At 47.6% G+C, this 27,462-nt stretch overlaps 2 protein-coding genes across 4 annotated transcripts in view; both read right to left on the reverse strand.

Annotated features, from left to right (window-relative positions):
- LOC139388431 (CUGBP Elav-like family member 3) overlaps positions 1-23,105 on the reverse strand; it is an 82,647-nt gene extending 59,542 nt beyond the window's left edge. For both annotated transcript variants that reach the window (XM_071135101.1, XM_071135093.1), the window contains exons 1-4: positions 22,888-23,105; positions 22,640-22,667; positions 22,094-22,340; positions 10,908-10,990 (exon numbers count right to left, since the gene is read on the reverse strand). In XM_071135101.1, the coding sequence (XP_070991202.1) occupies positions 10,908-10,990; positions 22,094-22,238 (228 nt within the window). In that variant the 5' untranslated portion in view covers positions 22,239-22,340; positions 22,640-22,667; positions 22,888-23,105. The remainder of the gene's footprint in view (positions 1-10,907; positions 10,991-22,093; positions 22,341-22,639; positions 22,668-22,887) is intronic.
- A 1,844-nt stretch (positions 23,106-24,949) lies between these two features.
- Positions 24,950-27,462, reverse strand: part of LOC139388448 (thrombospondin type-1 domain-containing protein 4-like) — a 95,947-nt gene continuing 93,434 nt past the window's right edge. For both annotated transcript variants that reach the window (XM_071135120.1, XM_071135112.1), the window contains exon 18: positions 24,950-27,325. In XM_071135120.1, coding sequence (XP_070991221.1) covers positions 27,195-27,325 — 131 coding nt within the window. In that variant the 3' untranslated portion in view covers positions 24,950-27,194. The remainder of the gene's footprint in view (positions 27,326-27,462) is intronic.

Consider the following 27,462-nt stretch of genomic DNA (forward strand, 5'->3'; position numbering starts at 1 on the left):
AGAGGGAGGAGTGAAGGAGAGGGAGGAGTGGAGGAGAGGAAGGAGTGGAGGAGAGGGACGAGTGGTGGAGAGGAAGAAGTGGAGGAGAGGAATGAGTGGAGGAGAGGGAGGAGTGGAGGAGAGGAAGGAGTGGAGGAGAGGGAGGAGTGGTTGAGAGGAAGGAGTGGAGGAGAGGAAGGAGTGGAGGAGAGGAAGGAGTGGAGGAGAGGAATGAGTTGAGGAGGGGGAGGAATTGGAGGAGAGGAAGGAGTGGAGGAGAGGGAGGAGTGGTGGAGAGGAAGACGTGGAGGAGAGGAAGGAGTGGTGGAGAGGAAGAAGTGGTGGAGAGGAAGGAGTGGTGGAAAGGAAGGAGTGGAGGAGAGGGAGGAGTGGAGGAGAGGAAGGAGTGGTGGAGAGGAATGAGTGGTGGAGAGGAAGGAGTGGAGGAGAGGAAGGAGTGGAGGAGAGGAAGGTGTGGAGGAGAGGGAGGAGTGAAGGAGAGGGAGGAGTGGAGGAGAGGGACGAGTGGTGGAGAGGAAGAAGTGGAGGAGAGGAATGAGTGGAGGAGAGGGAGGAGTGGAGGAGAGGAAGGAGTGGAAGAGAGGGAGGAGTGGTGGAGAGGAAGGAGTGGAGGAGAGGAAGGAGTGGAGGAGAGGGAGGAGTGGAGGAGAGGAAGGAGTGGAGGACCGGGAGGAGTGGAGCGGAGGCAGAAGTGGAGGAGAGGACGGAGTGGAGGAGAGGAAGGAGTGGAGGAGAGGAATGAGTTGAGGAGGGGGAGGAGTGGAGGAGAGGAAGGAGTGGAGGAGAGGGAGGAGTGGTGGAGAGGAAGAAGTGGAGGAGAGGAAGGAGTGGTGGAGAGGAAGAAGTGGTGGAGAGGAAGGAGTGGTGGAGAGGAAGGAGTGGAGGAGAGGGAGGAGTGGAGGAGAGGAAGGTGTGGAGGAGAGGGAGGAGTGGAGGAGAGGAAGGAGTGGAGGAGAGGAAGGAGTGGAGGAGAGGGTGGAGTGGAGGAGAGGGAGGAGTGGAGGAGAGGAAGGAGTGGAGGAGCGGAAGGAGTGGAGGAGCGGGAGGAGTGGAGGAGAAGAAGGAGTGGAGGAGAGGGAGGACAGAAAGGAGTGGAGGAGAGGGACGAGTGGTGGAGAGGAAGGAGTGGAGGAGAGGAATGAGTGGAGGAGAGGGAGGAGATGAGGAGAGGAAGGAGTGGAGGAGAGGAATGAGTGGACGAGAGGGAGGAGTGGAGGAGAGGTAGGAGTGGAGGACCGGGAGGAGTGGAGGAGAGGAAGGAGTGGAGGAGAGGAAGGAGTGGAGGAGAGGGAGGAGTGGAGGAGTGGAAGAGAGGAAGGAGTGGAGGAGAGGAATGAGTGGACGAGAGGGAGGAGTGGAGGAGAGGTAGGAGTGGAGGACCGGGAGGAGTGGAGGAGAGGAAGGAGTGGAGGAGAGGAAGGAGTGGAGGAGAGGGAGGAGTGGAGGAGTGGAGGAGAGGAAGGAGTGGAGGAGAGGGACGAGTGGTGGAGAGGAAGGAGTGGAGGAGAGGAATGAGTGGACGAGAGGGAGGAGTGGAGGAGAGGTAGGAGTGGAGGACCGGGAGGAGTGGAGGAGAGGAAGGAGTGGAGAAGAGGAAGGAGTGGAGGAGAGGGAGGAGTGGAGGAGTGGAGGAGAGGAAGGAGTGGAGGAGAGGGACGAGTGGTGGAGAGGAAGGAGTGGAGGAGAGGAATGAGTGGAGGAGAGGAAGGAGTGGAGGAGAGGGAGAAGTGGTGGAGAGGAAGGAGTGGAGGAGAGGCTTGAGTGGAGAAGAGGAAGGAGTGGTGGAGAGGAAGGAGTGGAGGAGAGGGAGGAGTGGTGGAGAGGAAGGAGAGGAGGAGAGGAAGGAGTGGAGGAGAAGATTGAGTGTAGGAGAGGGAGGAGTGGAGGAGAGGGAGGAGTGTAGGAGAGGGAGGAGTGGAGGAGAGGAAGGAGTGGAGGAGCGGGAGGAGTGAAGGAGAGGAAGGAGTGGAGGAGAGGAAGGAGTGGAGGACAAGGAGGAGTGGAGGAGCGGGAGGAGTGGAGGAGAGGAAGGAGTGGAGGAGCGGTAGGAGTGAAGGAGAGGAAGGAGTGGAGCAGAGGAAGAAGTGGAGGAGAGAAAGGAGTGGAGGAGCGGGAGGAGTGAAGGAGAGGAGGGAGTGGAGCAGAGGAAGGAGAGGAGGAAAGGAAGGAGTGGAGGAGCGGGAGGAGTGAAGGAGAGGAGGGAGTGGAGCAGAGGAATGAGTGGAGGAGAGGAAGGAGTGGAGGAGAAGATTGAGTGGAGGAGAGGAAGGAGTGGTGGAGAGGAAGGAGTGGAGGAGAGGGAGGAGTGGTGGAGAGGAAGGAGTGGTGGAGAGGAACGAGAGGAGGAGAGGAAGGCGTGGAGGAGAGGGAGGAGTGGAGGACCGGGAGGAGTGGAGCGGAAGCAGAAGTGGAGGAGAGGACGGAGTGGAGGAGAGGAAGGAGTGGGGGAGAGGGACGAGTGGTGGAGAGGAAGGAGTGGAGGAGAGGAATGAGTTGAGGAGGGGGAGGAGTGGAGGAGAGGAAGGAGTGGAGGAGAGGGAGGAGTGGTGGAGAGGAAGACGTGGAGGAGAGGAAGGAGTGGTGGAGAGGAAGAAGTGGTGGAGAGGAAGGAGTGGTGGAGAGGAAGGAGTGGAGGAGAGGGAGGAGTGGAGGAGAGGAAGGAGTGGTGGAGAGGAATGAGTGGTGGAGAGGAAGGAGTGGAGGAGAGGAAGGATTGGAGGAGAGGAAGGTGTGGAGGAGAGGGAGGAGTGAAGGAGAGGGAGGAGTGGAGGAGAGGAAGGAGTGGAGGAGAGGGACGAGTGGTGGAGAGGAAGAAGTGGAGGAGAGGAATGAGTGGAGGAGAGGGAGGAGTGGAGGAGAGGAAGGAGTGGAGGAGAGGGAGGAGTGGTGGAGAGGAAGGAGTGGAGGAGAGGAAGGAGTGGAGGAGAGGACGGAGTGGAGGAGAGGAAGGAGTCGAGGACCGGGAGGAGTGGAGCGGAGGCAGAAGTGGAGGAGAGAACGGAGTGGAGGAGAGAAAGGAGTGGAGGAGAGGAATGAGTTGAGGAGGGGGAGGAGTGGAGGAGAGGAAGGAGTGGAGGAGAGGGAGGAGTGGTGGAGAGGAAGAAGTGGAGGAGAGGAAGGAGTGGTGGAGAGGAAGAAGTGGTGGAGAGGAAGGAGTGTTGGAGAGGAAGGAGTGGAGGAGAGGGAGGAGTGGAGGAGAGGAAGGCGTGGAGGAGAGGGAGGAGTGGAGGAGAGGAAGGAGTGGAGGAGAGGAAGGAGTGGAGGAGAGGGTGGAGTGGAGGAGAGGGAGGAGTGGAGGAGAGGAAGGAGTGGAGGAGCGGAAGGAGTGGAGGAGCGGGAGGAGTGGAGGAAAGGAAGGAGTGGAGGAGAGGGAGGACAGAAAGGAGTGGAGGAGAGGGACGAGTGGTGGAGAGGAAGGAGTGGAGGAGAGGAATGAGTGGAGGAGAGGAAGGAGTGGAGGAGAGGGAGGAGTGGAGGAGTGGAGGAGAGGAAGGAGTGGAGGAGAGGGACGAGTGGTGGAGAGGAAGGAGTGGAGGAGAGGAATGAGTGGAGGAGAGGAAGGAGTGGAGGAGAGGGAGAAGTGGTGGAGAGGAAGGAGTGGAGGAGAGGCTTGAGTGGAGAAGAGGAAGGAGTGGTGGAGAGGAAGGAGTGGAGGAGAGGGAGGAGTGGTGGAGAGGAAGGAGAGGAGGAGAGGAAGGAGTGGAGGAGAAGATTGAGTGTAGGAGAGGGAGGAGTGGAGGAGAGGGAGGAGTGTAGGAGAGGGAGGAGTGGAGGAGAGGAAGGAGTGGAGGAGCGGGAGGAGTGAAGGAGAGGAAGGAGTGGAGGAGAGGAAGGAGTGGAGGACAAGGAGGAGTGGAGGAGCGGGAGGAGTGGAGGAGAGGAAGGAGTGGAGGAGCGGTAGGAGTGAAGGAGAGGAAGGAGTGGAGCAGAGGAAGAAGTGGAGGAGAGAAAGGAGTGGAGGAGCGGGAGGAGTGAAGGAGAGGAGGGAGTGGAGCAGAGGAAGGAGAGGAGGAAAGGAAGGAGTGGAGGAGCGGGAGGAGTGAAGGAGAGGAGGGAGTGGAGCAGAGGAATGAGTGGAGGAGAGGAAGGAGTGGAGGAGAAGATTGAGTGGAGGAGAGGAAGGAGTGGTGGAGAGGAAGGAGTGGAGGAGAGGGAGGAGTGGTGGAGAGGAAGGAGTGGTGGAGAGGAACGAGAGGAGGAGAGGAAGGCGTGGAGGAGAGGGAGGAGTGGAGGACCGGGAGGAGTGGAGCGGAAGCAGAAGTGGAGGAGAGGACGGAGTGGAGGAGAGGAAGGAGTGGGGGAGAGGGACGAGTGGTGGAGAGGAAGGAGTGGAGGAGAGGAATGAGTTGAGGAGGGGGAGGAGTGGAGGAGAGGAAGGAGTGGAGGAGAGGGAGGAGTGGTGGAGAGGAAGACGTGGAGGAGAGGAAGGAGTGGTGGAGAGGAAGAAGTGGTGGAGAGGAAGGAGTGGTGGAGAGGAAGGAGTGGAGGAGAGGGAGGAGTGGAGGAGAGGAAGGAGTGGTGGAGAGGAATGAGTGGTGGAGAGGAAGGAGTGGAGGAGAGGAAGGATTGGAGGAGAGGAAGGTGTGGAGGAGAGGGAGGAGTGAAGGAGAGGGAGGAGTGGAGGAGAGGAAGGAGTGGAGGAGAGGGACGAGTGGTGGAGAGGAAGAAGTGGAGGAGAGGAATGAGTGGAGGAGAGGGAGGAGTGGAGGAGAGGAAGGAGTGGAGGAGAGGGAGGAGTGGTGGAGAGGAAGGAGTGGAGGAGAGGAAGGAGTGGAGGAGAGGACGGAGTGGAGGAGAGGAAGGAGTCGAGGACCGGGAGGAGTGGAGCGGAGGCAGAAGTGGAGGAGAGAACGGAGTGGAGGAGAGGAAGGAGTGGAGGAGAGGAATGAGTTGAGGAGGGGGAGGAGTGGAGGAGAGGAAGGAGTGGAGGAGAGGGAGGAGTGGTGGAGAGGAAGAAGTGGAGGAGAGGAAGGAGTGGTGGAGAGGAAGAAGTGGTGGAGAGGAAGGAGTGTTGGAGAGGAAGGAGTGGAGGAGAGGGAGGAGTGGAGGAGAGGAAGGCGTGGAGGAGAGGGAGGAGTGGAGGAGAGGAAGGAGTGGAGGAGAGGAAGGAGTGGAGGAGAGGGTGGAGTGGAGGAGAGGGTGGAGTGGAGGAGAGGGAGGAGTGGAGGAGAGGAAGGAGTGGAGGAGCGGAAGGAGTGGAGGAGCGGGAGGAGTGGAGGAAAGGAAGGAGTGGAGGAGAGGGAGGACAGAAAGGAGTGGAGGAGAGGGACGAGTGGTGGAGAGGAAGGAGTGGAGGAGAGGAATGAGTGGAGGAGAGGGAGGAGATGAGGAGAGGAAGGAGTGGAGGAGAGGAATGAGTGGACGAGAGGGAGGAGTGGAGGAGAGGTAGGAGTGGAGGACCGGGAGGAGTGGAGGAGAGGAAGGAGTGGAGGAGAGGAAGGAGTGGAGGAGAGGGAGGAGTGGAGGAGTGGAGGAGAGGAAGGAGTGGAGGAGAGGGACGAGTGGTGGAGAGGAAGGAGTGGAGGAGAGGAATGAGTGGAGGAGAGGGAGGAGTGGAGGAGAGGAAGGAGTGGAGGAGAGGGAGAAGTGGTGGAGAGGAAGGAGTGGAGGAGAGGCTTGAGTGGAGAAGAGGAAGGAGTGGTGGAGAGGAAGGAGTGGAGGAGAGGGAGGAGTGGTGGAGAGGAAGGAGAGGAGGAGAGGAAGGCGTGGAGGAGAGGATTGAGTGGAGGAGAGGAAGGAGTGGTGGAGAGGAAGGAGTAGAGGAGAGGGAGGAGTGGAGGAGAGGAAGGAGTGGAGGAGAGGGAGGAGTGGTGGAGAGGAAGGAGTGGAGGAGAGGATTGAGTGGAGGAGAGAAATGAGTGGTGGAGAGGAAGGAGTGGAGGAGAGGGAGGAGTGGAGGAGAGGAAGGAGTGGAAGAGAGGAATGAGTGCAGGAGAGGGAGGAGTGGAGGAGAGGGAGGAGTGGAGGAGACGGAGGAGTGGTGGAGAGGAAGGAGTGGAGGAGAGGAATGAGTGGAGGAGAGGGAGAAGTGGAGGAGAGGAAGGAGTGGAGGAGAGGAAGGAGTGGAGGAGAGGAATGAGTGGAGGAGAGGGAGAAGTGGAGGAGAGGAAGGAGTGGAGGAGAGGGAGGAATGGAAGGAGTGGAGGAGAGGGCGGAGTGGTGGAGAGGGAGGAGTGGAGGAGAGGGAGGAGTGGAGGAGAGGGAGGAGTGGAGGAGAGGGGGTAGTGGAGGAGAGGAAGGAGTGGAGGAGAGGAAGCAGTGGTGGACAGGAAGGAGTGGAGGAGCGGATTGAGTGGAGGAGAGGAAGGAGTGGTGGAGAGGAAGGAGTGGAGGACAGGGAGGAGTGGTGGAGAGGAAGGAGTGGAGTAGAGGAAGGAGTGGTGGAGAGGAAGGATTGGAGGAGGAGGAGAGGAAGGAGTGGAGGAGGGGGAGTAGTGGTGGAGAGGAAGGAGTGGAGGAGAGGGAGGAGTGGTGGAGAGGAAGGAGTGGAGGAGAGGGAGGAGTGGTGGAGAGGAAGGAGTGGATGAGAGGAATGAGTGGAGGAGAGGGAGGAGTGGAGGAGAGGAAGGATTGGAGGAGAGGAAGGAGTGGTGGAGAGGAAGGAGTGGAGGAGAGGATTGAGTGGAGTAGAGGAAGGAGTGGTGGAGAGGAAGGAGTGGAGGAGAAGAATGAGTGGAGGAGAGGGAGGAGTGGAGGATAGGGAGGAGGGGAGGAGAGGGAGGAGTGGTGGAGAGGAAGGAGTGGAAGAGAGGAATGAGTGGAGGAGAGGGAGGAGTGGTGGAGATGAAGGAGTGGAGGAGAGGAAGGAGTGGAGGAGAGGGAGGAGTGGAGGAGAGGGAGGAGTGGAGGATAGGGAGGAGGGGAGGAGAGGGAGGAGTGGTGGAGAGGAATGAGTGGAGGAGAGGGAGGAGTGGAAGAAGTTGAGGAGAGGAAGGAGTGGAGGAGAGGAAGGAGTGGAGGAGAGGGAGGAGTGGAGGAGAGGAATGAGTGGAGGAGAGGAAGGAGGGACAGTTTATGATTTTCTTAGGATCCCTATCAGCCGATGCCAATGTCGACAGCTATTCTTCCTGGGGTCCGAAGAGAGCACCTAACACTGTGAAATGTCAATTAAACGGGGGAGGCCTAGGGGAGGAAAGGGGGAGGTTATCTCATAAATGGCTGAAATAATAATTTGAAAGCGGGGTCTGAGAAGAGGAGAGGTCTTAGAAAAAGACTCCATAAGAAGAAAGAGTGTCTGGTAGATAATGGAGTAATGGAGAAAGAATAGCTAATACCATTGAATAATGTCCAACTGGGAATAGAGACACGGAGAGGAACTGAAGAACGATGAACATAATGACACACACAGACACTCACAGGAGGGAGTTTGAAGAGAGAGAAAGAAGAAGTGGGGTGATGGAGGGAGTTATTGAGAAGGAGAAACAGTAGCTGAGGTTATTTCTAAATCTGCTCCGGGAGTGGGAGGAGGGTGGACGGCCAGAGATGAAGGGAGAGAGGAGAGACAGAGGGCATGAGGAGGGAGGACGGCCAGAGATGAAGGGAGAGAGGAGAGACAGAGGGCATGAGGAGGGTGGACGGCCAGAGACGAAGGGAGAGAGGAGAGACAGAGGGCATGAGGAGGGAGGACGGCCAGAGATGAAGGGAGAGAGGAGAGACAGAGGGCATGAGGAGGGAGGACGGCCAGAGATGAAGGGAGAGAGGAGAGACAGAGGGCATGAGGAGGGTGGACGGCCAGAGACGAAGGGAGAGAGGAGAGACAGAGGGCATGAGGAGGGAGGACGGCCAGAGACGAAGGGAGAGAGGGGAGACAGAGGGCATGAGGAGAGAGGACGGCCAGAGACGAAGGGAGAGAGGGGAGACAGAGGGCATGAGGAGGGTAGATGGCCAGAGATGAAGGGAGAGAGGAGAGACAGAGGGCATGAGGAGGGAGGATGGCCAGAGATGAAGGGAGAGAGGGGAGACAGAGGGCTTGAGGAGGGAGGGGTGGAAATAACGGAGAAAGAGGAGAGAGAGAAATATAGAGCGTGGCAAGAAATAACAAGGGATTGAACGATAGAGAGGAGAAAACAGAGGGCAAGGAGAGAGAGAGATACAGAGAGAGAGAGAGACAGAGAGAGAGAGACAGAGAGAGAGAGAGAGAGAGAGAGAGATAGAGAGAGAGAGAATTAGAATCAACTATTAAAGACTACCAGAACCCACTGGATTCTCCAATTACCTTGAATGAGCTACAGGACAAAATAAAAACCCTCCAACCCAAAAAGGCATGTGGTGTTGATGGTATCCTTAATGAAATAATCAAATATACAGACAACAAATTCCAATTGGCTATACTAAAACTCTTTAACATCATCCTTAGCTCTGGCATCTTCCCCAATACTTGGAACCAAGGACTGATCACCCTATTCCACAAAAGTGGAGACAAATTTGACCCCAATAACTACCGTGGAATATGCGTCAACAGTAACCTTGGGAAAATCCTCTGCATTATCATTAACAGCAGACTTGTACATTTCCTCAATGAAAACAATGTACTGAGCAAATGTCAAATTGGCTTTTTACCAAATTACCGTACAACAGACCATGTATTCACCCTGCACACCCTAATTGACAACCAAACAAACCAAAACAAAGGCAAAGTCTTCTCATGCTTTGTTGATTTAAAAAAAGCCTTCGACTCAATTTGGCATGAGGGTCTGCTATACAAATTGATGGAAAGTGGTGTTGGGGGTAAAACATACAACATTATAAAATCCATGTACACAAACAACAAGTGTGCGGTTAAAATTGGCAAAAAACACACAAATGTCTTCCCACAGGGCTGTGGGGTGAGATAGGGATGCAGCTTAAGCCCCATCCTCTTCAACATATATATCAACGAATTGGCGCGGGCACTAGAAAAGTCTGCAGCACCCGGCCTCACCCTACTAGAATCTGAAGTCAAATGTCTACTGTTTGCTGATGATCTGGTGCTTCTGTCCCCAACCAAGGAGGGCCTACAGCAGCACCTAGATCTTCTGCACAGATTCTGTCAGACCTGGGCCCTGACAGTAAATCTCAGTAAGACCAAAATAATGGTGTTTCAAAAAAGGTCCAGTCACCAGGACCACAAATACAAATTCCATCTAGACACCGTTGCCCTGGAACACACAAAAAACTATACATACCTTGGCCTAAACATCAGCGCCACAGGTAACTTCCACAAAGCTGTGAACGATCTGAGAGACAAGGCAAGAAGGGCATTCTATGCCATCAAAAGGAACATAAAATTCAAAATACCAATTAGGATCTGGCTAAAAAATACTTGAATCAGTCATAGAGCCCATTGCCCTTTATGGTTGTGAGGTCTGGGGTCCGCTCACCAACCAAGACTTCACAAAATGGGACAAACACCAAATTGAGACTCTGCATGCAGAATTCTGCAAAAATATTCTCTGTGTACAACGTAGAACACCAAATAATGCATGCAGAGCAGATTAGGCCGATACCCACTAATTATCAAAATCCAGAAAAGAGCCGTTAAATTCTGTAACCACCTAAAAGGAAGCAATTCCCAAACCTTCCATAACAAAGCCATCACCTACAGAGAGATGAACCTGGAGAAGAGTCCCCTAAGCAAGCTGGTCCTGGGGCTCTGTTCACAAATACAAACACACCCCACAGAGCCCCAGGACAGCAGCACAATTAGACCCAACCAAATCATGAGAAAACAAAAAGATAATTACTTGACACATTGGAAAGAATTAACAAAAAAACAGAGCAAACTAGAATGCTATTTGGCCCTAAACAGAGAGTACACAGCGGCGGAATACCTGACCACTGTGACTGACACAAACTTAAGGAAAGCTTTGACTATGTACAGACTCAGTGAGCATAGCCTTGCTATTGAGAAATGCCACAGTAGGCAGACATGGCTCTCAAGAGAAGACAGGCTATGTGCACACTGCCCACAAAATGAGGTGGAAACTGAGCTGCACTTCCTAACCTCCTGTCCAATGTATGACCATATTAGAGAGACACATATTTACCTCAGATTACACAGATCCACAAAGAGTTCGACAACAAACCCAATTTTGATAAACTCCCATATCTACTGGGTGCCATCACAGCAGCAAGATTTGTGACCTGTTGCCACGAGAAAAGGGCAACCAGTGAAGAACAAACACCATTGTAAATACAACCCCAATTTATGCTTATTTATTTTCCCTTGTGTACTTTAACCATTTGTACATCATTACAACACTGTATATATACGTAATATGACATTTGTAATGTATTTATTGTTTTGAAACTTCTGTATGTGTAATGTTTACTGTTAATTTTTATTGTTTATTTCACTTTTGTATATTATCTACCTCACTTGCTTTGGCAATGTTAACACATGTTTCCCATGCCAATAAAGCCCCTTGAATTGAATTGAATTGAGAGAGAGAGAGAGAGACTTAGAGAGGCAGACAGATAGAGAGAGAGAGAGAGAGAGAGAGAGAGAGAGAGAGAGAGAGAGAGAGATCATACTATAGTGTCCCATGTTTAATGAACAGTGCCCTAACCCTGGCAGAACTACAATACCCCACTGGAGAGTAGAACAAGACAAAGAAGGATGGGACAATTAATTAGTGTGATAGTCTAGTCTAGAAGTAGTCCTGAAGGGCCAATGAGAGAGTAGATACAACACAATGAACACACTGGAATTCCAAGGCTCTTCTCCATGACATCATGTGTGCCTGTGTGCCTGTGTGTGTGTGTGTGTGTGTGTGTGTGTGTGTGTGTGTGTGTGTGTGTGTGTGTGTGTGTGTGTGTGTGTGTGTGTGTGTGTGTGTGTGTGTGTGTGTGTGTGTGTGTGTGTGTGTGTGTGTGTGTGTGTGTGTGTGTGTGTGTGTGTGTGTGTGTGTCATATGACTTGTACTCACCCCCGGTAGCGTCTTCTGCTCATGCAAAGCACTCTGGGCCTTCAGCGCTGACTCCCTCGCACAGTATGTCAGGAATGCACATCCTGAGAGAGAGAGGGGGGGGGGTGTTTGAGGAAGGAAGGAAGGAAGGAAGGAAGGAAGGAAGGAAGGAAGGAAGGAAGGAAGGAAGGTAACAAGAGGGAGGAGAGGAAGATGATGAGATACTTGATGATGTCTTCTTAGTTTGTTAGATATGTGAGAATATAAAAACAAAGAGAGTCCATATGCATAACCTCCCAGTCATTTATTGGGTAATAAAACACCAAGGTTTTGGCATCACTGTGCCTTCTTCAGGGTGAGATTCTACATATGCTTCAGATATGTGGGAATAACATCACTATTCTGGATGGAGCTTCCTGGACAGACGGACAGAACACACAGGTTCATGCAGACAGAACACACACACTGAACAGTCAATCTGCTTCTATTTATCTCTACCTCCTACCCTCTTCCTTTCCCTGTTCCTCATTTTCAAGTCCATAATGTAAAAAGCGACTGGTTTTCTACAAGCCCCATGAACACAGTTAACCTACAGCTGACGAGGACACAACACGGCACAGCGCGGCTCAGAACAGCACAGCTCAGAACAACACATCCTTAATACCAAATAAAACTCACATTCACTCTATTCATCTAACTCACTACTACAGGACCACTCACACTCGTTCCCATACCTCCCTCTCTCTCTCTCTCTCTCTCTCTCTCTCTCTCTCTTCTCTCTCTCTCTCTCTCTCTCTCTCTCTCTCTCTCTCTCTCTCTCTCTCTCTCTCATGTACCTGTGTGTAGGTAGAGCGGCTGGCCAATGTTGTTCCTACAGCTGTCACAAACCTGTCACCACCACTAAGACAACAGGCAGCAAGTTAACCAGGGCTGTTCTCAGAGTTGTTATACACACAGCAGAGCAACATGCTAGCTCAGAATGCTTACAGAACCATCAGCCCTGTCCAGCATGACTAAACAACATACACACAGAGACACACACAAACACACACACATAATGACACACACAGACACAAACATAATAACACACACAGACACACACACATAATGACACACACAGACACACACACATAATGACACACACAGACACACACACATAATAACACACACAGACACACACACATAATAACACACACACACACATAATAACACACACAGACACACACAGAAACATACACACACAAAGAAACACACATAATGACACACACAGACACACAAAGAAACACACATAATGACACACACAGACACACAGAGAAACACATAATGACACACACAGAGACACAGAGACACACACATAATGACACACACAGACACACACATAATGACACACACAGAAACATACACACACAGAGAAACACACGTAATGACACACACAGAGACACAGAGACACACACATAATGACACACACATAAACATACACACACAGAGAAACACACGTAATGACACACACAGAGACACAGAGACACACACATAATGACACACACAGAAACATAGACACACAGAGAAACACACGTAATGACACACACAGAGACACAGAGACACACACATAATGACACACACAGAAACATACACACACAGAGAAACACACGTAATGACACACACAGAGACACAGAGACACACACAAAATGACACACACAGAAACATACACACACAGAGAAACACACGTAATGACACACACAAAGACACAGAGACACACACATAATGACACACACAGAAACATACACACACAGAGACACACACATAATGACACACACAGACACACAGAGAAACATACATAATGACACACAGAGACACACACATAATGACACACAGACACACAGAGAAACACACATAATGACACACACACAGACACACAGAGAAACACACATAATGACACACACAGAGACACACACATAAGAGACACACAGAGACACACACAGACCCCCCCTCCAAACACACAGACCCTCAATAGAAATTAACAATGACCCCCCCCCCTCCAAACACACACACCCTCAATAGAAATTAACAATAACCCCCCCCCCTCCAAACACACACACCCTCAATAGAAATAACAATGACCCCCCCCCCCCCCTCCAAACACATACACCCTTAATAGAAATGAACAATGACCCCCCTCTCCAAACACACACACCCGTAAAAAGATATTAACAATGACCCCCCTCCCCCCTCCAAACACACACACACTTAATGGAAATTAACTATGACCCCCCCTCCCATCCAAACACACACACACTTAATAGAAATTAACTATGACCCCCCTCCTCCAAACACACACACACACTTAATAGAAATTAACTATGACCCCCCCTCCCACCCAAACACACACACACTTAATAGAAATTAACTATGACCCCCCCCCATCCAAACACACACACACTTAATAGAAATTAACTATGACCACCCTCCAAACACACACACACTTAATAGAAATTAACAATGACCCCCCCTCCAAACACACACACCCTTAATAGAAATTAACAATGACCCCCCCCCTCCAAACACACACACCCTTAATATAAATTAACTATGACCACCCCCCCTCCAAACACACACACCCTTAATAGAAATGAACTATGACCCCCCCCTCCAAACACACACACCCTTAATAGAAATTAACTTTGATCCCCCCTCCAAACACACACACCCTTAATAGAAATTAACTATGACCCCCCCCCTCCAAACACACACACCCTTAATAGAAATTAACTATGACCCCCCCCCCCCTCCAAACACACACACCCTTAATAGAAATGAACAATGACGCCCCCTCCAAACACACACACACCCTTAATAGAAATTAACTATGACCCCCCCCTCCAAACACACACACACCCTTAATAGAAATTAACAATGACCCCCCCCCCCCTCCAAACACATACACCCTTAATAGAAATGAACAATGACCCCCCTCTCCAAACACACACACCCGTAAAAAGATATTAACAATGACCCCCCTCCCCCCTCCAAACACACACACACTTAATGGAAATTAACTATGACCCCCCCTCCCATCCAAACACACACACACTTAATAGAAATTAACTATGACCCCCCTCCTCCAAACACACACACACACTTAATAGAAATTAACTATGACCCCCCCTCCCACCCAAACACACACACACTTAATAGAAATTAACTATGACCCCCCCCCCCCCATCCAAACACACACACACTTAATAGAAATTAACTATGACCACCCTCCAAACACACACACACTTAATAGAAATTAACAATGACCCCCCCTCCAAACACACACACCCTTAATAGAAATTAACAATGACCCCCCCCCCCTCCAAACACACACACCCTTAATATAAATTAACTATGACCACCCCCCCTCCAAACACACACACCCTTAATAGAAATGAACTATGACCCCCCCCTCCAAACACACACACCCTTAATAGAAATTAACTTTGATCCCCCCTCCAAACAAACACACCCTTAATAGAAATTAACTATGACCCCCCCCCTCCAAACACACACACCCTTAATAGAAATTAACTATGACCCCCCCCCCCCCTCCAAACACACACACCCTTAATAGAAATGAACAATGACGCCCCCTCCAAACACACACACACCCTTAATAGAAATTAACTATGACCCCCCCCTCCAAACACACACACACCCTTAATAGAAATTAACAATGACCCCCCCTCCAAACACACACACCCTTAATAGAAATTAACTATGACCCCCCCCCCCTCCAAACACACACACCCTTAATATAAATTAACTATGACCACCCCCCCTCCAAACACACACACCCTTAATAGAAATGAACTATGACCCCCCCCTCCAAACACACACACCCTTAATAGAAATTAACTTTGATCCCCCCTCCAAACACACACACCCTTAATAGAAATTAACTATGACCCCCCCCCTCCAAACACACACACCCTTAATAGAAATTAACTATGACCCCCCCCCCCCTCCAAACACACACACCCTTAATAGAAATGAACAATGACGCCCCCTCCAAACACACACACACCCTTAATAGAAATTAACTATGACCCCCCCCTCCAAACACACACACACCCTTAATAGAAATTAACAATGACCCCCCCCCCCCTCCAAACACACACACCCTTAATAGAAATTAACTATGACCCCCCCCCCCCCCCCCCCCAAACACACACACACACTTAATAGAAATGAACTATGACCCCCCCTCCAAACACACACACCCTTAATAGAAATTAACAATGACCCCCCCCCCCTCCAAACACACACACCCTTAATATAAATTAACTATGACCACCCCCCCTCCAAACACACACACCCTTAATAGAAATGAACTATGACCCCCCCCTCCAAACACACACACCCTTAATAGAAATTAACTTTGATCCCCCCTCCAAACACACACACCCTTAATAGAAATTAACTATGACCCCCCCCCCCCTCCAAACACACACACCCTTAATAGAAATGAACAATGACGCCCCCTCCAAACACACACACACCCTTAATAGAAATTAACTATGACCCCCCCCTCCAAACACACACACACCCTTAATAGAAATTAACAATGACCCCCCCCCCCCCTCCAAACACATACACCCTTAATAGAAATGAACAATGACCCCCCTCTCCAAACACACACACCCGTAAAAAGATATTAACAATGACCCCCCTCCCCCCTCCAAACACACACACACTTAATGGAAATTAACTATGACCCCCCCTCCCATCCAAACACACACACACTTAATAGAAATTAACTATGACCCCCCTCCTCCAAACACACACACACACTTAATAGAAATTAACTATGACCCCCCCTCCCACCCAAACACACACACACTTAATAGAAATTAACTATGACCCCCCCCCCCCATCCAAACACACACACACTTAATAGAAATTAACTATGACCACCCTCCAAACACACACACACTTAATAGAAATTAACAATGACCCCCCCTCCAAACACACACACCCTTAATAGAAATTAACAATGACCCCCCCCCCCTCCAAACACACACACCCTTAATATAAATTAACTATGACCACCCCCCCTCCAAACACACACACCCTTAATAGAAATGAACTATGACCCCCCCCTCCAAACACACACACCCTTAATAGAAATTAACTTTGATCCCCCCTCCAAACACACACACCCTTAATAGAAATTAACTATGACCCCCCCCCTCCAAACACACACACCCTTAATAGAAATTAACTATGACCCCCCCCCCCCCTCCAAACACACACACCCTTAATAGAAATGAACAATGACGCCCCCTCCAAACACACACACACCCTTAATAGAAATTAACTATGACCCCCCCCTCCAAACACACACACACCCTTAATAGAAATTAACAATGACCCCCCCCCCCCCTCCAAACACACACACCCTTAATAGAAATTAACTATGACCCCCCCCCCCCCCCCCCCAAACACACACACACACTTAATAGAAATGAACTATGACCCCCCCTCCAAACACACACACCCTTAATAGAAATTAACAATGACCCCCCCCCCCTCCAAACACACACACCCTTAATATAAATTAACTATGACCACCCCCCCTCCAAACACACACACCCTTAATAGAAATGAACTATGACCCCCCCCTCCAAACACACACACCCTTAATAGAAATTAACTTTGATCCCCCCTCCAAACACACACACCCTTAATAGAAATTAACTATGACCCCCCCCCTCCAAACACACACACCCTTAATAGAAATTAACTATGACCCCCCCCCCCCTCCAAACACACACACCCTTAATAGAAATGAACAATGACGCCCCCTCCAAACACACACACACCCTTAATAGAAATTAACTATGACCCCCCCCTCCAAACACACACACACCCTTAATAGAAATTAACAATGACCCCCCCCCCCTCCAAACACACACACCCTTAATAGAAATTAACTATGACCCCCCCCCCCCCCCCCCCCCAAACACACACACACACTTAATAGAAATGAACTATGACCCCCCCTCCAAACACACACACCCTTAATAGAAATTAACTATGACCCCCCCCCCCCCTCCAAACACACACACCCTTATTGGAAATGAACGATGACCCCCCCTCCAAACACACACACAGGGCCCTCTTAAAGATGGGCTTATTGTTGCAGCTCTAAAGGGGATTCTCCAAACTTGAGATGGTCTCCCTCTCAGCAGGTTTGAATAGGTAGGCTTACCACTCCATTATACTGACTAGAGAGACGGGTCTACCTAGTGTGTGTGTGTGTGACTGTATACTAGGCTAGAGGTATGCTAGGGTTAGACAGACATTAAGATAACACCCATCATCTGAACTAGAGTGACTTGGGGTCATGGCTTAAAGGCTAAGGGTCAGGGGGGGGGGAGAGAGAGAGAGAGAGAGAGAGAGAGAGAGAGAGAGAGAGAGAGAGAGAGAGAGGGAGAGAGAGAGGTTAGGGAGTATTTATAAGGATATGATAGGCTGCTCTCCAGTCATAGAGGATGTCTTTATACCCATCTCTCTAATAATGTATGAGCTGTTGGCTTTTCCCAGAAAATCCCAATGTTTAACCTACAGATCGGACCGCATTCCATTTTCCCATTTAAGGTGAGGGAGGGCTGGGACGGAGAGATAAACAGAGAAATCAGGACGACAGTGATCCAAAAACCAACCAAGCTCACGACTGAGTACACACGCGCGCACGTGTGTACGCACGTGCACAGACACTAGAGGATTAGAGAGTGTGAGCGAGAGAGAGCGAAACAGACAGAAAGACTGAAAGAGAGAAAGAATATACTCCCCCCTTCCCCCATCCTCTCCCAGAAGACACTGTTTGATATACAGCACCAGTCAAAAGTTTGGACACACCTACTCATTCAAGGGTTTTTCTTTATTTGTACTATTTTCTACATTGTAGAATAATAGTGAAGATATCAAAACTATAAAATAACACATATGGAATCATGTAGTAACCAAAAAAGTGTTAAACAAATCAAAATATATTTAATATCTTAGTAGCCACCCTTTGCCTTGATGACAGCTTTGTACACTCTTGGCATTCTCTCAACCAGCTTCACCTGGAATGCTTTTCCAACAGCCTTGAAGGAGTTCCCACATATGCTGAGCACTTGTTGCTGCTTTTCCTTCACTCTGCGGTCCAACTCATCCCAAACCATCTCAATTGGGTTGAGGTCGGATGATTGTGAGGTCATCTGATGCAGCACTTCATCACTCTCCTTCTTGGTCCAATAGCCCTTACACAGCCTGGAGGTGTGTTGGGTCATTGTCCTGTTGAAAAACAAATGATAGTCCCACTAAGCAAAAACCAGATGGGATGGTGTATCACTGCAGAATGCTGTGGTAGTCATGCTGGTTAAGTGTGCTTTGAATTCAAAATAAATCACAGACAGTGTCACCAGCAAAGCACCCCCACACCATCACACCTCCTCCTCCATGCTTCAATGGTGAGAACTACACATACAGTGCCTTGCGAAAGTATTCGGCCCCCTTGAACTTTGCGACCTTTTGCCACATTTCAGGCTTCAAACATAAAGATATAAAACTGTATTTTTTGTGAAGAATCAACAACAAGTGGGACACAATCATGAAGTGGAACGACATTTATTGGATATTTCAAACTTTTTTAACAAATCAAAAACTGAAAAATTGGGCGTGCAAAATTATTCAGCCCCTTTACTTTCAGTGCAGCAAACTCTCTCCAGAAGTTCAGTGAGGATCTCTGAATGATCCAATGTTGACCTAAATGACTAATGATGATAAATACAATCCACCTGTGTGTAATCAAGTCTCCGTATAAATGCACCTGCACTGTGATAGTCTCAGAGGTCCGTTAAAAGCGCAGAGAGCATCATGAAGAACAAGGAACACACCAGGCAGGTCCGAGATATTGTTGTGAAGAAGTTTAAAGCCGGATTTGGATACAAAAAGATTTCCCAAGCTTTAAACATCCCAAGGAGCACTGTGCAAGCGATAATATTGAAATGGAAGGAGTATCAGACCACTGCAAATCTACCAAGACCTGGCCGTCCCTCTAAACTTTCAGCTCATACAAGGAGAAGACTGATCAGAGATGCAGCCAAGAGGCCCATGATCACTCTGGATGAACTGCAGAGATCTACAGCTGAGGTGGGAGACTCTGTCCATAGGACAACAATCAGTCGTATATTGCACAAATCTGGCCTTTATGGAAGAGTGGCAAGAAGAAAGCCATTTCTTAAAGATATCCATTAAAAGTGTTGTTTAAAGTTTGCCACAAGCCACCTGGGAGACACACCAAACATGTGGAAGAAGGTGCTCTGGTCAGATGAAACCAAAATTGAACTTTTTGGCAACAATGCAAAACGTTATGTTTGGCGTAAAAGCAACACAGCTCATCACCCTGAACACACCATCCCCACTGTCAAACATGGTGGTGGCAGCATCATGGTTTGGGCCTGCTTTTCTTCAGCAGGGACAGGGAAGATGGTTAAAATTGATGGGAAGATGGATGGAGTCAAATACAGGACCATTCTGGAAGAAAACCTGATGGAGTCTGCAAAAGACCTGAGACTGGGACGGAGATTTGTCTTCCAACAAGATTAGTCCAAAACATAAAGCAAAATCTACAATGGAATGGTTCAAAAATAAACATATCCAGGTGTTAGAATGGCCAAGTCAAAGTCCAGACCTGAATCCAATCGAGAATCTGTGGAAAGAACTGAAAACTGCTGTTCACAAATGCTCTCCATCCAACCTCACTGAGCTCGAGCTGTTTTGCAAGGAGGAATGGGAAAAAATTTCAGTCTCTCGATGTGCAAAACTGATAGAGACATACCCCAAGCGACTTACAGCTGTAATCGCAGCAAAAGGTGGCGCTACAAAGTATTAACTTAAGGGGGCTGAATAATTTTGCACGCCCAATTTTTCAGTTTTTGATTTGTTAAAAAAGTTTGAAATATCCAATAAATGTCGTTCCACTTCATGATTGTGTCCCACTTGTTGATTCTTCACAAACAAATACAGTTTTATATCTTTATGTTTGAAGCCTGAAATGTGGCAAAAGGTCGCAAAGTTCAAGGGGGCCGAATACTTTCGCAAGGCACTGTACAGAGATCATCCGTTCACCTACACTTTGTCTCACAAAGACAAGGCGTTTGGAACCAAAAATCTCAAATTTGGACTCCAGACCAAAGGACAGATTTCCACCTGTATAATGTCCATTGCTCATGTTTCTTGGCCCAAGCAAGTCTCTTCTTCTTATTGGTGTCCTTTAGTAGTGGTTTCTTTGCATCAATTCGACCATGAAGGCCTGATTTACGCAGTCTCCTCTGAACAGTTGATGTTGAGATGTGTCTGTTGCTTGAACTCTGTGAAGCATTTATTTGGGCTGCAATTTCTGAGACTGGTAACTCTAATGAACGTATTCTCTGCAGCAGAGGTAACTCTGGGTCTTTCTTTCCTGTGGCTTTCCTCATGAGAGCCAGTTTCATCATAGCGCTTGATGATTTTTGCGACTGCACTTGAAAAAACTTTCAAAGTTCTTGAAATTTTCTAGATTGACTGACCTTCATGTCTTAAAGTAATGATAGAATGTTGTTTCTCTTTGCTTATTTGAGCCGTTCTTGCCATAATATGGACTTGGTTTTTAACTAAATAGGGCTATCTTCTGAATACCACCCCTACCTTGTCACAACACAACTGATTGGCTCAAACACATTAAAAAGGAATTAAATTCCACAAATTAACTTTTAACAAGGCACAACGGTTAATTCAAATGCATTCCAGGTGACTACCTCATGAAGCTGATTGAGAGAATGCCAAAAGTGTGCAAAGCTGTCATCAAGGCAAAGGGTGACTACTTTGAAGAAACTCAAATATAGAATATATTTTGATTTGTTTAACACTTTTTTGGTAAATACATGATTCCATTTGTGTAATTTCATAGTTTTAATGTCTTCACTGTTATTCTAAAATGTAGAAAATAGTAAAATAAAGAAAAACCCTTGAATGAGTAGATGTGTCCAAACTTTTGACTGGTACTGTATGTGATCAGGAGAGGGTGATAAGTGACAGTGTTTCCATGGTGACCCATCATCAGACACATGCTAAATAGACAGCCTACTCTACTGTGGAAGTGTTTACATCACTGATAGTGCTGCTACATCAGCATTACTATCAACCTAGACCAGCATTACTATCAACCTAGACCAGCATTACTATCAACCTAGACCAGCATTACTATCAACCTAGACCAGCATTACTATCAACCTAGACCAGCATTACTATCAACCTACACCAGCATTACTATCAACCTACACCAGCATTACTATCAACCTAGACCAGCATTACTATCAACCTAGACCAGCATTACTATCAACCTACACCAGCATTACTATCAACCTAGACCAGCATTACTATCAACCTAGACCAGCATTACTATCAACCTACACCAGCATTACTATCAACCTAGACCAGCATTACTATCAACCTAGACCAGCATTACTATCAACCTAGACCAGCATTACTATCAACCTACATCAGCATTACTATCAACCTAGATCAGCATTACTATCAACTTACACCAGCATTACTATCAACCTACACCAGCATTACTATCAACCTAGACCAGCATTACTATCAACCTACACCAGCATTACTATCAACCTAGACCAGCATTACTATCAAACTAGACCAGCATTACTATCAACCTAGACCAGCATTACTATCAACCTAGACCAGCATTACTATCAACCTAGACCAGCATTACTATCAACCTAGACCAGCATTACTATCAACCTACACCAGCATTACTATCAACCTAAACCAGCATTACTATCAACCTAGATCAGCATTACTATCAACCTAGATCAGCATTACTATCAACCTACACCAGTACACACACTTGATCTTTAAGTGGGTGTTTAAAATATTTTAAAGTGTGTGTCTTAATCTCCTGTAGCTGTGTGTGTGTGTGTGTGTGTGTGTGTGTGTGTGTGTGTGTGTGTGTGTGTGTGTGTGTGTGTGTGTGTGTGTGTGTGTGTGTGTGTGTGTGTGTGTGTGTGTGTGTGTGTGTGTGTGTGTGTGTGTGTGTGTCTGCCAGTGAGTAGTCTAGCCCAAACGCCTATTTGTGTCTAGAATTATTTCTACAGGTGGCTGGGTTCCCATTATTCGCCTACCTTTGTGCATGCCGGTGTATTTGTCCTTTATCACCGTCAGCTCGTAGATCTTCCCAAACTGTTCAAAGATCGGTTTGAGGTCCTTCTCCTCTAGATTCCGAGGAATCTGCCCCACGAACAGCTTGATCGCATCGGCTTCCTTCATCGGAACACAGCGGGGAGAACGACAGGCGCTCTGCGGGGTTCGAGGTGAGAAGAGCGGGGTGAGTGCGAGCAGAGTCGGTCCTCTGGAGAGGAGCGACCAGAGCTGGAGGATGTTGGAGGAGAGAAGGAAAAGGTGGACATTAAAACAAGATATGTAAATGTGTAATTTTATTTTTTTCACAATATAGGATAACCATTGATTAATTGAATAAAACCAAATCAATATTTTGGATGAATTCTCATATCTTTACAATATTAGCCTATTGACACAGACAATGGCACTTGCGCCTCTCATAAAAACAATTATGCAAATGATGATCAGCCAATCAAAAAATAATTAAGACATTTAAATTGCAATAAAACAGAAATTAAAATTAAATATCAATAAAAGTGATATATTACCTTTAGGACGTGAGAGTGTTCGTAGCCCCTGGGGAAAGGAAAATATATGGTTTAGACCGTAGATGAGCGCTGTAGAGCGGCTGTGAGCGGTTTCTTTGTTTGGCCAGCTGTAGGTTACATACACTCATTGGATGTCAACGTATGGGGGCTCATCTCTTTGTCCGCCCCGGCTCAACATACACACAAAACACACACAAAACACATGCGCACAAAAACACAATATGGAGCTTTGGTCTTAAAAATCCTACCGATTTCAAGAGATCCTCCACTCCACGTTGTAAAATAATTCCCAGAGTAATTTGAGATGATTTTGTTTATTTTTCCACGTTTTGCCGTGGCGTTGTTGTCTTCAGTGCGCGTCTCCTGTTACCCTCCCTCCGGGAATAGTAGGCTCAATGCGATTCGTTCTCCGCTCTTTGTGCCAATCGCTCCCTCTCCCGGTTTCGAATCCGTAACAGATCAGTGGAGTTGCCGTTAAGGTCTCACGTCTTTGCAAGCGATCATCAGATCACATATCCCCAAACCGGTGCCTTGGTGATCCGTTATTTGCTATATCCTCTCGTCACGACTCTTGGCAAATCCAGTCACTCTCTGAGTACTGCCCTGTCTGTTAGAATAGTAAAATGTCTGCAATAATTAGGCTACAAGGCTATATTCTTAAAAACTATTTCTGCAGCAGACAGCTATTGATAAATCCAGCAGTTCATTTATATAGCCATTTAAGGTTTAACACATATATTAAAATATACTTATTAATATCTAACGTTTCCCTCCCGCGCTACCCCTCTTTTCCCTCAGTGTATAAGCTACCGTAGCTTTTGACGTCGTCTGCCGGTGTCTTCCTCTCTCTCTATCCTGCCCTGCCTCCCCCCTCTCCCTCGAGCGGTTGACAGGCTGTGACGTAAAAGGCAGGGACCGTCAAAAACTCTACTCCAACCTTAAAAAGAAAACCCATCTTATCTTTCGTAGACGTAGCCTACACCTTTAGCCCTGAAAGTAGCATATAGGGAACACTGTGGAATATATATGGACAACTATTTCAGTTATCAAAACCAGGATTAGTCGACCATTTTTATAAGCGTTTTCAAACAAGCTCTTTGACTATGTCTACGTTAGTGTCCAGTGTGTGAGTGCTCGTGGACGGTGCCTGTAGTTCTGGAACGCCGTGCTACCTATTGTTCTGGCCGCGAGCTCTGGCCGTGGTGCTGAAGCCTGCCATACTACCAGCGCGCGCGAGCGGCGTCACGACTCCAGCTGCGCACACAACACACACACGCCAGCCTTGAGGTTGCCCTAACCAGTTCTCTTCTGCGTGTTGAACAAATGCTAAATTCGTAATCATATCCACGATGTGCACAAATAGGCTAGCCTAATGTGCGAGAGAAAGGGGAGAGAGCGAAAATAGAGAAGAGGATAGGCCTATACTACAGACTACACTGATCTAACAGTATGGGTTAACCTACAATAATACACCGTCTTTTCAGCCTAGTGAGGGAGGGATCCTCACCCCTCTGATACAGACAGGCACAGCAGACCTCATCTTTCCATGGTCCTGAACCAAGATATTTACAACCTTCATCAAACTATGAAGATGTTTAACTCATCTTTATTGCTGGTGGGGTTCTCTTTGGTCTCTTTCGGGTGTGTGTTTGTTTTCTTCTTCTGCCACCCCCCTCGCGCTTGAGGAGAGGAGTCAGAGAGTTCAGGGTAATTTACTCTGAAAGGTCACCATCTGCCTCCCACAACCTCATCCCCCCCTCTCCCCGCCTACTGCCCCCCACCGTTATATATCGTCAGTTCACACACGTGGGGTCTATACCAGGCACAAGCCGCTTGACGGCACGCGCGGCCTACCACGGGGATCTACACTGTATCACTCACTGAGCGTAGCTGTAGGCAACGGCACGAGCATGCATGAGGAACTGATGTTCGGGCCTCTTTCATGGTGGTGTCAGAACTGGGGCTTTTCGGTTTCTGTCGTCTGTGGAGTAGACCTAGGGCTAGAATAGGGTGAAATTGCCCCCTATAGATCCTGATTTATGGTCAGGTTAGCATTTATACCCAGAATGGTGTCGTTTGTTCATAGAGGAAACGTTAGATCCATGAAGTCATATTAAGTTTGCTTGAGTTATCATCACAACACAACCTAGTCTATTCTGAACAAGGGAAGACAAGTTGGCTACAGCTTTACAAGCACACAATACGGCCACCTGGCCACTGTTGAGGATATGAAGGTCTACTTAATTACAATGTACTGTAGGTCTCAGTGGACATTTAGGCCTGCTAATTGGGGGAAAGAAAAGTGCACTATTTTCTGGTTTCAGTTTTTATTTCAAATTAAGTTTGTGATAGCATTTTCCTCACACTCGTTTGCCTTTTTCAAAATAATACAAAATCCATATACTTCTACGCAATAACTTCTGATCATAAACTCTGACACGGTAGCAACAAAGGGAATTTGCTACAGCTCCTCTTAAGAAAACAAATAAATTACATGTATTTTTTATAATAGATAAATTACTATCCTTTTTTCAGACTTTTTAATATATATTTTTTGTTTCTACTAAAAACGATTTAAAACATGAAAATTATATTCACAGATAAGACTCATACAAGAATACACCCACGGCTGCATACTCACACAAATAAACACAAATAGGCAACTTCACAGAGACAGGAAGACAAACATACAGACACACAGACACACAACACACACCATCCAAGGGTAGCAAAATATAATTTGTTCTTCTTAATATGATGACTGAAAAATATGAATACTTTTATATGAATATATGCATACAGTTAACATGTACAGTATGCCTAAAATTCAAATCATACCACAATATAGGAGATATTTATGTATATGTATATTAAGTATATGTTCACACAGAAATATAGACATACAAATATAATATTGACTGACAAATATACACATCGTTCACCTGTGGAGTGTGTGTGTGTGTGTCTGTATGCTGTAGATGTAACATACATACATGTTACAACTATGTCAAGGCATAGGGGCAATGTCCGTTAAAAAGAGCTTTGTTTAAGTCCAAGACAGAACCCTTTTAAACATTATCAGTAAAAACACAAATTAGTCAGGGAGATGTTACTTGCTCCTTTGGGAGTTAAAGGCCCAGTGCACTCAAAAACGTGATTTTCTGTGTTTTATATATCCTTCCAAACTATGAGTTTGGAATAATACTGTGAAATTGTGAAAATGATGATAATGCATTTTAGTGTAAGAGCTGTTTGAAAAGACCGCCTGAAATTTCTCCCTGTTTTGGTGGGATGAAGTTTTGGTCTGCGTGGTGACATCACCAGTTAGTTAAGAGACCAACAAGAGAAATAGTTTCAAACCTCTCTGCCAATAACAGCTACAGTAGTTTTCAGTTTCCTAACAAATTCTTGCTTGAGAAATGTCTCTTTGCTAAGAAGTTATTTTGTTTGTTTTTGACCATTTGAATTGAAAACAGTCACAGTAGGGTACTTAATTGTTACCCAGAAAGGATTTGATATTGAGATAAAAACAGCTGAATTGGACCTTTCAGACACAGCTTGCTCTTCAGCATATTGTGGCAAATGCATTTCTGAGAATGAATACATAAATGAATACAATGTGATTTCAATACCTACCATTCTTGAACATATTGATGGGTCAGATGATACAAATGTCTCAGGTATTTTCTGTATGTAGCAGAGGTGGTTGGGTGTAACCTTGGCTGAGGCCTGAACACTGGTATTAGCTTTCAAGGTTAATGCCTTGGCTTTAGTTCAGTGGGCTAACAGTCGTGAGGGCACAGGTTGGATACCTGGACAGTCACCAATAGACCATACAGTCGTTTCATTCTACCCCTGCTTGTTTTCAGATTGGGGGCGTTCTCAGCTTATGGACATCTCTCCACTAATGTCCTTTAAAAACAGGTCACTTGTACTAGGCCACCATTTTACATTTTGGTACGTTTTCACCAAATGTTGATGATGCTGTATAAACACTGAGGAGACATTTAAAATAGTTTTTGGCATATAGAACACAAACATAGAAAACATACATCATAGAAAATTCCAGCAGGTTTTACACTGCTATTGGGTTATACCTTCTGGGTCCCATATATGCATACTAGCATGGACAATACTTCACCTCACACTAAGTGGTATGCAAGTTTGGCTACTGGGACAGGGCTCTGGACCCAGGTCCTGGGTGTACATACATCATCCACAGCATCTCTCAGCCATAGAAACAGAAATCAGATATGTTCCATATTATGGAGCTCTGTACAATGTCATTGGCACATTTTTTGCATATGCAGATAACCCATCAAATGTAAGAAATGTAGTTAGTAACAAAGTAACTCACATTCCAAAACATCCCTTCTATAACGGCTGTACATCTGGCCCAGAACACAATTCAATCACCACTTTATGTGGTAATATATCCACTCTACCCACTCCATTTCTATGGTCTGATCATTTCTATGGTAACCTGCGCTTTGACTTCTAACCCCTTAAACCCTGACCCCCGGCTGATCTCGGCTGGAAGCCTGTTATTGGCTGGTCAGTGCCTTTTGGCCCGCTGAGCACTCTGGGTACATGAGGCGCAGCAGGCAGTCTTGTAGTAGGAGTAGACACACAGTCTGGCCTGAACCACCATCACACAGTTATGACGCAGGTCCCTGCAGTTCTCATCTACAGAGAGAGTAGAGGAGAGGGAAGAGGAGGAGAGGAGAGGAGGAGGAGAGGAGAGGAGGAGGAGAGGAGAGGGAAGAGTGGAGGGGAGGAAGAGAGTGGGAGAGGGAAGAGGAGGAGAGGGAAGAGTGGAGGGG

Source organism: Oncorhynchus clarkii, chromosome 3, assembly GCF_045791955.1.
Source record: "Oncorhynchus clarkii lewisi isolate Uvic-CL-2024 chromosome 3, UVic_Ocla_1.0, whole genome shotgun sequence".
NCBI classification, from domain to species: Eukaryota; Metazoa; Chordata; class Actinopteri; order Salmoniformes; family Salmonidae; genus Oncorhynchus; species Oncorhynchus clarkii.